The sequence below is a fragment of the Fragaria vesca genome, linkage group LG2 (assembly GCF_000184155.1).
Source record: "Fragaria vesca subsp. vesca linkage group LG2, FraVesHawaii_1.0, whole genome shotgun sequence".
NCBI classification, from domain to species: domain Eukaryota; kingdom Viridiplantae; phylum Streptophyta; class Magnoliopsida; order Rosales; family Rosaceae; genus Fragaria; species Fragaria vesca.
In genome coordinates this window covers 21815061-21825221 of record NC_020492.1, presented here as the reverse complement: position 1 = coordinate 21825221, position 10161 = coordinate 21815061, and the positions used below count along the sequence as shown (strand labels likewise).

Here is a 10161-nt window from a genome sequence, read left to right as displayed (position 1 = left end):
ATATATATATATATATATATATATATATATATATATATATATATATAATCAAACACATGTAAATTAAATCGATGGATCTGATCAAAGAACATATATGAACATCAGAAATTAAGCCCACATAATTAACTGCATGCTGATCATTGACTTACAGATCGCTGCATGATATGTATGTATTACCTTAACTGTTGAAGAAAGTGAGGTTTTGAGATGATTAAAGCCGTGGGAGCTGAGTCGGCTTTGAATTACAATTAACCCGTTTACTTGTAAGGCATTATAAGAAGAGATTGCCATTGTAATTTCCCTTTATCAACTATAGCTATCTAGCAAGCTAGCTCCTTAATTAATATGGATGAGAACTCGTTTCTATCTATATATAGATAAATTGCCAAAGTACTTCTGAAGTTCTGATGATATAAACAACGACCAAAAATTAAAGTCTGATTAATCTAATTATATCTTCTCAGTTAACACCTGAGCTAGTTGTCTCGATTGCTTAATTAGTCCTTGGCATAAAACCTGCATGTATGTGATTCTTTTAAGTTTTAACAAACACAGACACTGTTTTATTTGAATCTGCATATATTTTAAAACTAAAATATCGTCAAGTTGAAAGGAATCAAACCTTGTCGCGATGCATCACTCCATTCAACATTAAGTTATTCGCTGTTTTATTAAGTTATTCCTCTTTGGTCTTAGAATGTTAATGTTGTCTTTCGAGTGTAAAACAGCGACAAACGTGACTCGTGGATTCATCTTTGTACTGATATTATCTCAACTTAACCACCTTTAAGGTGTTTTTTAAGATGTTGGGTTTTAATCACAAAAAACCTCAGTACAATTGGATAAGATTCATCCACTTATAAGTTATATTTTATTTGTCACTTTTCTGATGTGGGATCTATTCATCTCCAATACTTCAACACCGAGATCTCTCAATATCAACATTAACATTCTAAGATCAACAAACTGACGTCTCCTAGCTAGGTTAGGTTTCATTGTTTCAAACCCTAATTAAAAAAGAAAAAAAAAGAATCAACAAGTTGGCATCGACTTAAAACTAGCTAGCATGAAAATCATAAGACACCTGACATCGACGTAAGTTTCACAATAGCTTCACCTTCAAACTCTTGTGCATCACTGATACGAACTTGCAAATTAAATTTTCATATTAAGAAATGTTCCTATTTCTTTACACATAAGATCGAATCGAGACCGATCGAGTGCATGTAATTTTAAAGAGATCGACAAATTAACTCTCTGTTTATGAATTCATATATGCATGCATTAGAAAACCTTCTTTTGACAACTTGAAATTTTAATTTTTTTTTTTTTTTGAGTAAACGGGTATGGGACTAATATCGCAATAATTGGAATATTTACGGTAACTGAAGTTTGTACAACCCTATGAAACCAACACAATAATAAAACCCCCACTAGCTTGAACACTAGGCATATCTTATGGTTTCATAATATTGTATATTCTAGATGATATGAATCGAAAGTTCAAACTTCGCAATATTGTATCACTACAAACTTATGTGCATGGTTGTTTGAGAATAGTCTATACATGCATATGTAGGATCCCCCTTTTGTCTGGTTTGTTTTCAGTTTCTTTTGCATCTCAATTCATCATCAGTTTTTATCTGCATCTTCTCGTTTTATGATTTTATGGTTACCTTTACCTATGGCCAAACCGATAGATATCTATTACATGCTCACGTACAACACCCATGTATGTGACATATGGACAGTAACCTCCATATATATATAGATCACAGCATCTACAACGTTGTATATATCTATGCACATACTGATACAAATTGAGATTAGGTGTTCGTTGAAGTTGGCATGAAAGCTCCATGAAATCCATATGGAACTCTGCAGGGTAACGCAATTTTGGCAACAGGTTCACTGCAAAACTCCTTGGTGTCAATAACATAAACCTGCAGCAGTAGTATGAAAAGTAATGAGATCGAATAAGTATATAAACCTTAGCATAACTCGACCAGTTTGTATATACAGACTTACTTGAGATATATTGGTATCTTCATTGTGAACAAAAGTAATAACCCATCCATCATCTTCTTCTACTTCTTCAAAACTAGTACCAGCCCTACTACTATCACTTTGCTTTGGGACAAATGCAGCTCCGCTACAAAAGGTGTTCTCCTCAAACATATGTCTTTCTACCTTTATTTCCTCATTTTCTAATCCCCCTTCTCTCTAGTGATCCAAGCAATAAGAGAATTATCATTAATATGGGATGCCAAAGAATATTTAGAGAACATTATTCAACATATATGCATGTATATAGACCAAAGATGATCTTAATTACCTCAGCAGGCTCTTCAAAATGTAGCTTAGCTATACCACTATACTTGAGCGACCCTGAAACAAAAATGATCATTAGTAACTAGTGATGTGATGAGAACAAATCAGAGAGTAAATCATATGATTTTAGATAATGTACCCGAAGTCGAGCTCGCAACTGAATCGACAACTTGAGCATACCCGAATCCGTTTTTAAGGCCGGTAAAGCTTCCATTGATCATTGGAAAATCCATAGAAATGTTTTTGCCAGTGAGATATCTCTCCCTTACTTCTCCACTCTCCATGTTTAATCTCCATTCATAAGCATGAGAGTATAATTTACTAGCATCCTCTGCCGTTGAGGTGCCCTCATTATCACTACTACATTCATTACTTGGACCTATAACTGAGTCAAGAGCTTTACAACCCCACACTACAACCTGCTAATGATCAAAACCCGATTAAAGTTTTCATATCAATGTGGATCATTTAGTTAATAAGATTGCAAATAAGCTCATGTAGGTTACAAGTTAATCACCTCTTCACCAGCTTCAAAACTATTGATGATGTGAAATGTGCAGTTGGGTTCAACTTTAAACCACCGGACTGAACTTGCGTCTCCATAGCGAGGCATTACACCAATTCTTGCATATTCTTCCTCATTATACTTTACCAATCTACATAAATGTCAACCAATTAATATCAGGTCGTCAAGAAATTTGCAGAACCCTAATAAACTCTTGATTAGCTATGCTATGCCAAACCTATAGTACAATATATAGGAACACTAACATTCTCAAACGAGAGAACAATTATAAGGCATATATACAAAGGTTGTGCACTCACGGGCCTCCTCCTACGAGTCTCTTTATGTTTATAGTTAGCGCAATATCCATGATCACATTGTACCTGCAAGCCAATGAACTCACATTACTCACTGTCTAACAACTTCAGGCTGGCCTTGATCGCTTAGTTTCTAGAATTCAGTGAAGAAAACTATCTCAGAAATTAATAACAACTCCGAGCTGATGCTACTAACTAGCTTAATATATCAACTACCTTTCTGTAACTCCTATTTCATGGCAAATGCTGCACCTATTGAGTTTGAGATCCGCCTTGTGGATTAACTCTTTGCCATCAGCTGTAAATCAAGTGATTGAAATGTGAGATGGAGATGAAAATACTCTGACTGGTAGCACGTATGCCGGCGGTTTGCAAATAGAAATTAAGTATATATTACCAGAAACTACTCCTACTTCCCAAAAAGGTTCAACCGCGTCCACTCCCATCATGACCAGCTCCCCTGTGCCTGGAGCTCTCTGAGAACATTGAAAAGACACAAGTTACCTAATCAATAATTTTAGTGAAAGTCAAGAGATGTTAATTAGGTACATACCTTCGGGTGGCTGATAAAAGGTCTGTTCCAAGCTCCAGAGACATCCCAATTGCCTAACGTTTCTAGTGTAAGGATATCAATCTCTTGTGGTATGTGATTCTCTGCAACCGAGTAGAACTTCCCCGAATGCTCAAACACATTGGTGTTGCTCAAGTACTTGTTCACTTTTCCAAACCTCAACTGTGGAATCAAGTAAGAATAAGCATGAAAACTAGTTAACTAGTACCATTAAGTAAGGCCTGCAGGCTGCAGTGCCTAACTCTAGGATTGGCCATACGTAAACAACATGTTTCAGAATTTGCTATGACATTTGGAAACCATTTCATTTTGTCTCACATATTAGGTGACAGTCAAAAATTTGCTAAGTCAACACAACAATGTATATATATAAAACCAGATAAGAAAACAGAATCAAATTGAAAGTGCGTAATTAATTAAGTTGATGATGATACATATCTTGCTACTGGATACATTGTTATGGAATAATGAAATGCTGATGATATGTATAATGTTATGCTTACCAAATTGAGTAGATAAGCAGACAAAATGGCCGGCGAGTCGCCACCAATGGCCGGGAGAAAAGAAGGCTTGTTTCTTTGTTTTTCAAGCTTGTAAGTTTCGGTTTCGACATGTCTGTTGTTGTACCGGACCGTCCATCTGCAACCATCACTGCTGACTACGTCGTTCTTCATAAAATACAGAGCATGAAGCATGCCTTCTCCTTCTATCCATATGTGACTTGACCTTCCAAACACCGATTTCGTCGATTTCAATCCTCCAAATAAAGGGTTTGGTCCTGCTCGCAAGCCAAGTGATTATTCCAGATCATGTACTTTTATACATATGTATCCAATTTGGGGATACAATATTCAAGAGCAGTCCTACGTTAAATATTAAGTAAACGGCAGCCATTTTACATTCCTCAGATAAATCCGCAGATACCATTATAGTGGAACGAAACTTCAAAATCTGAAAACCATGACTTGAATATGTTGTACTTGCAAGAAAAACAATCTGATTTGCATATAGAAACACTAATTAAGTTTAATCACTGATATGCTAAGAGAGCACTGACCATTTCTTATGTAGACTCCCTCTGTAAAGTCATCTGGAATTCTCCCGATGATGCTCTTTATCACAACTCCTTCTCCTTCCAATTCATCAACTGGGGCGAAGTTTTTCTGTAATGTGTAACAATTCGATCGAATACACGCACAACATGATCAATCAGAGAGTGCATGCAGCTAGATTGAAACAAACTATAAGAACAAGCCAAGCATAGAATCCATTTTCAATTCTTGAGAATGCTGGTGCTAGCTAGCAGAAAGTAAGGTACCTGAGATGGAAGCAATGGTTGATCAATGAATTCAAACACCGAATCCACAAAGGTGTCCAACAATTTTGCAGAAGCGTTCTGGAAGAGTTTTGAGACATCTATATGCATGGGACCTTGTTGCATTAATCTTCTCAATAACGGCTGCTTCTGGTAATTTCCACATTGATCAATATATAGAGTAAGTATAAGAAGTATCAATAATATAAATCAAGGTTTAGAGTCTAGGATTTTGATAAATTGATGGAGAACAACTCACCGAGATGGCCGAGGAGAGTGTGGTCTTGAAGTACTCGATATTGTCTAGGACAACTGAGGGCTTCTTGTTCTTAACAGAGCAACTCACTTGAAACGCCATAGTCATACTTGATGAACATGAAGTCGCCATTTCTCTCTGCGTCTTCTTCTTCTCTAGTCAAAATATAGATCGAAGTAGTCTGATCTTTGGTTTATTAGTACATTACGTAGGCTTTAGGCTTAAAGACAAATGGATAAGGCTGCACAAATATGACTATAATTATGCGTTTACTGACTCACAGAAAAGCCAAAGGAAAATAATTGTAAGCAAAGGAATCACAATCAAACCCACCTCCCCTAGCCCCTGCCAAAATGCAATGTCATAAGATATTTGCAGCGTATGTTTGTAGACAATTTTTTTCGATGATTATGCTTTTAGACCAGTTAATGTCAACGATTATAATACAACTGGTGATGCTAAAAACAAAAATGGTTACATTCGTATCCATATTTTACAACTGGTTGGTGTAAGAACCTAAGGATCACTGGCTTACAATGGATACAGCAACACCAATCTTTATCATCATTCATCACCAACACCAGTCTTAATCATGATGATATATATAAAATCTGTATTAGCGTCATGTTGAGTTAAATAAGTGAGAAGATTAAGATTCGTTCTCTGTTGATGGCATCTTCCCTTGTCCGATACTGTTTCTGGTTTATGGGTTCAAACTCTCAGAATATGCTTTGGAGCCAACAATGCCGGGCTTATTTTATCCAGACAGGGATAACATACACCAGACAAACAAACGCCGCTTCTCAATGCCCTTTCGTTCCAAATTCTAATAGGAGAAACAGGGAAAACATAGTTTAGCAACAAGTTGTGGTATTACATTGAATTGGAGTTTTCATGGTACATAGACATTCATTTATCGAAGTACACATCTGTAAATCTAGCTATAGGGAATAAACCAGCCTTAGATTAATCAATTGGGAGCTTTGGTTGCAGGCTCTTTCTTAGAAAAGCAGACATCTTTGCAGTAGCTGCACGCCCTCGTTCCAAACAGTGGAGATAGTCCTCAACTAGAGCAATAGAGAAAACCCAATTAGATAAGAAGTATGTGAATACATCAAATACTCAGACAGAAACAAAGTTAAAACAAGTATTTACTGGCTGTTGAGGCCCAACATCTTAAATTCACCGATACCAGAGGCGAAAGGTTACACAACATTGTGTAGCTCATATGCCAAATTTGCCTCCAGTCGATCAAAAGCATGATAAAACTAAGAAATTCCAATGCAAAGAGATCAAAGAGGATAAATGAAGAGTGGCAAATACCTGGCATTGCACCCTGGGTTACAGAGGTTATGATACCATGTTCCATTGGTTCGCCTTGCACCTTCAATTGTCCTTCTGGAAGGTTTGAGAGAACTGAGTTTGGGAAGACCAAATATACAAATGCCTTCATTTTCTGCCATTACAATACTGATGTATTATCAAAATATGCCCCTTGAGATTGAAGACATGGGTTCAAAGTAAGATAATATGACGAACCCAATGAGAGGCATACACAGACAAACATACTATGACTCCATACGGCCTATATCTCAAGCCTCGGAGAACAGGAACATCATAAAGTTAACACTCTAAAAATAGATTCTACAGAGTGTATTCACATGGGATGCAGAAAAACATGATATGAAACAAAGTACAACCTGCTCTTCTAGCTTGCTGGGGTCCAATATGACATATCCACTCTCCGCCAAGCAACAACATATTGCAACTGCAAACCAGAATAAGAATACAGTTGGCACATATTCATCAAATGAAGAAAAGAAATCAACAGTATAGGTCTTCATTTACCAGAAAGATGCTTTAGAGGAATCCCAGCATCAACAAGGGCAGCACATGCTGCATTTATCGCACATGGCAAAAGCTATACAAGTAGTTGTCAAGGCACTTCTGGTAATATCATCGATGTAAAAGAAGAAGATAACAGAAAACAAAGTGAGAAGACAGATCCTAACAGTCAATAATTCATTTTGGATAAGTGTAAAATTCAAAACAAGATGTTTATATTCCTCGAGATGATAATCCACCACAGGACAACCAGTGAGAAGACGAATGCATAATTTTGCAAAAGAGAAGTTCAATGAATGTCAAACGGAGCTTCCAGCTTCCATAAACTACTTAAACTGCTGCAAATTTAATTTATGAAAAATGCATAGCTTTGAAGGATACAGCACCATCATCGTTGACAACCTGCAACACACACAAAGTTTAAAGGTAAAAATGGTTACTTAACTACAGTTGTAAAGGAAACAGAAGAAAGTGTTTGGTGACACAGTTTCCGGGTCTAATAAACATCAACTCTCATACATTAAGACATTTGAAGACATAGGAGCCCATGTCAGTAGATGGCATTGCTTCAGAAACTCGTTATCAACACTTATTATATGTTCACCATGCCCAGTACCTAATTTCCTTCATCATTTCCTTTTTCAAAATGCACAAGATTGCTTTTCACAATATTCTAATAATATTAATGGTTTGGAAAAACTACAGTATCTTGCTTATTTTCCTTTGATAACATAAACTTTGAATTGGTAAAGGCATTTCCATTCAAAGGCTTAGACCCAGAACAAAGTCCCACTTCTTGGCAACTATCAGCGCTATAAGTCCTCAAATACACTCATTTTAAGTGGAATACACGATGCAAGATTCAGAGGGATAAATCATTTGGAATAAATAAGACCACTGCACCTGAATAATAACTGAGGTCGTAGTGTTTGGATTGAGAGTCAGTATACAAATGCTTTGCAAGGTCCTTTTCAATATCATCTCATACTCCCTTTCTGCTTTTCCTATATCACCCACAAACAATGTAGCAAACTCAGATACCCAAAAACAGAACACACCACACTTTTATATAAACGCCACAAGTCCCTAGCTCGTGATAAAGCACTGACACCTAAAACTCACCACTCTGGCCTGTTTTAGGCTTCCAAATAACCTCAATGCAAGCCTTTTCAGGGTTTTCATTCCTCTTTGTCCCTGCTTTGGGTCCATAAACTGCAGCAAGAACTTTGGTATCCCCTATAAAAATCAAAACCCAATTAGAAAACAAACTGAAATGAAATTTAGGGCACAAAAGCCAGAAATTAAATGATGAACAGAGAGAGAGAGAGGTAGAAACCTTGACACCAACTGGCAGAGCCATGAGCTCGGTTGAGAACGTTGCGAGTACAGGCCAGTGGTCTCAGCTGGTTCGGTGTGCGACCATCTAGTCTGTCAATTTCCATCGTCGTTTAATCCTTAAGGAAGGAAGCTTGGTTGTTTTCAAGAGATCAAAGAAAGAAGAAGTTGCAGAAATTGGACTTCTGGGTTTAATATTGGGTTTTTTGGGATTTAGGGTTTTAGGTTTTCTCTGTTGGTTTTAAAACAAGAAAAAGAAAAATAGTGATGGGCTTGCAGGCCCAATGTGTTTTTGATGTTGGGATTCTGACCCAGTTGTTGTTTTATCATTGATAGATCATAGATGTATACGAAAGTGTGATTAAAATGAGTTAAGCACCTCCCGACAGTAAATCAAAATGACATGAAAAGTTACTTTTTGTGACATTAGAATTGTGTTGGTGCCTTGAGACCATTGAAATACAATTGAGATGACTTCGATTGTTTCCAATTTCATTGTGATACCAATCCATATATGCTTAATTTGTTATGCTACCACTTACATGCACATTTTGCCCAAAACTTTGAATACAGTGAGATATGAGAGGTAATTAAATAAAAGGTAAAAAAACACGATTCATAATCAAAATCATGCTCAACGTATACTTTTTTAAGAAGTTCAGGTGGTCAATATTTGTTGTAGTTTGATATGAAGTTATAGTCATTTAGTAAGATTTATAGTTCTTTATAGTCATTTTCCAATAAAAAAGAGATGAATTTAGTGCAAAACAACTCTTTTGATGCATTCAGGTGGATATTTTGTGTTTAATTTACCTTTTAGTTATTAATTTTGTTCAGCAAACATATCCATAAGATTGTTAACGATTAAAATAACAGAAAAAATTAAGCTTCTCATATGAGTTAACTGTCTAATTACAATTATGCATATTATTAAATAATCAGCAGAATATGGGTAAAAAATATATTCACCTTGTACAGGCGATCTTGTAAATTCTCATTTTATTAGTCTAGTCTACATTGGGCCAACCCAAGAACATCCAGCCCCAGACTCATTTCACGTATTACAGCTGCGTTCGGTTTCTGGCCCATAAGGCTTGTCTCATGAGAAGTAATGCAACACTTGCCAAGAAGAGCGCAGGGCACGTAATAGTCTTCACGTGGTAGTCTTGATGAACCCCGCGGTAACGGACCACATGTGTAAAGCACGTGACGTCATAGCCCAAATAAGACACAGACCATAATCTAACGCTCCATTAAAGCCCACCAAAAAAAACAAAATGTTACATCATGTGCATGCATGGAACATATTTTCAGTTTTTCACGACTTACTTGTCAACATTCCTATCAAAAAAACAAGACTTACTTGTCAACAGTATTAAGGATCCCTCAAGCTCGCTCAGCCATGGCGCGTGTAGATCACTACTTCTTTGAGCTCTGCATATGACTATGGTGATGAATATTATGTTTGTATACATATAGATATAGTCATACATTAGAACTCAAATTAAGCATTTCGAATTTTGCCTTCTAAATGGTGAGAAATGTGAGTTACAATTAAGCTGTATTTAGGATGTACTTTGCATCAATTAGAGTTATTGATTGTTAAATCTTTTTTCTTTAAGTTGTTAATAAATTGGAAAATTATTTTTGGATTCATAATTTAGACTTTTATTTTATTTATGAGAT

At 36.3% G+C, this 10161-nt stretch overlaps 2 protein-coding genes across 2 annotated transcripts; both read right to left on the bottom strand.

Annotated features, from left to right (window-relative positions):
* Positions 1 to 1826: 1826 nt before the first annotated feature.
* LOC101302042 (carotenoid 9,10(9',10')-cleavage dioxygenase 1-like) lies at positions 1827 to 5432 on the bottom strand. Its single transcript, XM_004292800.1, has 13 exons — positions 5299 to 5432; positions 5043 to 5189; positions 4782 to 4887; positions 4228 to 4502; positions 3707 to 3886; positions 3551 to 3629; positions 3370 to 3451; positions 3157 to 3219; positions 2849 to 2987; positions 2471 to 2750; positions 2336 to 2388; positions 2029 to 2223; positions 1827 to 1943 (listed from the first exon to the last, which is right to left on the bottom strand). Exons 1-13 carry the CDS (start codon positions 5425 to 5427, stop codon positions 1827 to 1829), a joined length of 1845 nt encoding a protein of 614 aa, XP_004292848.1. The 5' UTR covers positions 5428 to 5432.
* Positions 5433 to 6097: 665 nt separating this feature from the next.
* On the bottom strand, positions 6098 to 8661 carry LOC101303476 (exosome complex exonuclease RRP46 homolog). Its single transcript, XM_004291137.1, has 8 exons — positions 8477 to 8661; positions 8263 to 8376; positions 8044 to 8144; positions 7522 to 7542; positions 7144 to 7216; positions 6996 to 7063; positions 6619 to 6751; positions 6098 to 6362 (listed from the first exon to the last, which is right to left on the bottom strand). Exons 1-8 carry the CDS (start codon positions 8580 to 8582, stop codon positions 6262 to 6264), a joined length of 717 nt encoding a protein of 238 aa, XP_004291185.1. The 5' UTR covers positions 8583 to 8661; the 3' UTR covers positions 6098 to 6261.
* Between the last annotated feature and the right edge of the window lie 1500 nt (positions 8662 to 10161).

Coding starts and splice junctions, on each gene's coding strand:
- LOC101302042 (XM_004292800.1), bottom strand. CDS start 5,427: ATGGCGACTTCATGTTCATCAAGTATGACTATGGCGTTTCAAGTGAGT. Junction 3,630..3,706: donor CTTTTATCAGCCACCCGAAG/GTATGTACCTAA, acceptor CAATGTTCTCAG/AGAGCTCCAGGCACAGGGGA. Junction 2,389..2,470: donor AGTTGCGAGCTCGACTTCGG/GTACATTATCTA, acceptor TTTTTGTTTCAG/GGTCGCTCAAGTATAGTGGT.
- LOC101303476 (XM_004291137.1), bottom strand. CDS start 8,582: ATGGAAATTGACAGACTAGATGGTCGCACACCGAACCAGCTGAGACCA. Junction 7,217..7,521: donor TTGTCAACGATGATGGTGCT/GTATCCTTCAAA, acceptor CTACTTGTATAG/CTTTTGCCATGTGCGATAAA. Junction 7,064..7,143: donor TCCTCTAAAGCATCTTTCTG/GTAAATGAAGAC, acceptor TCTGGTTTGCAG/TTGCAATATGTTGTTGCTTG.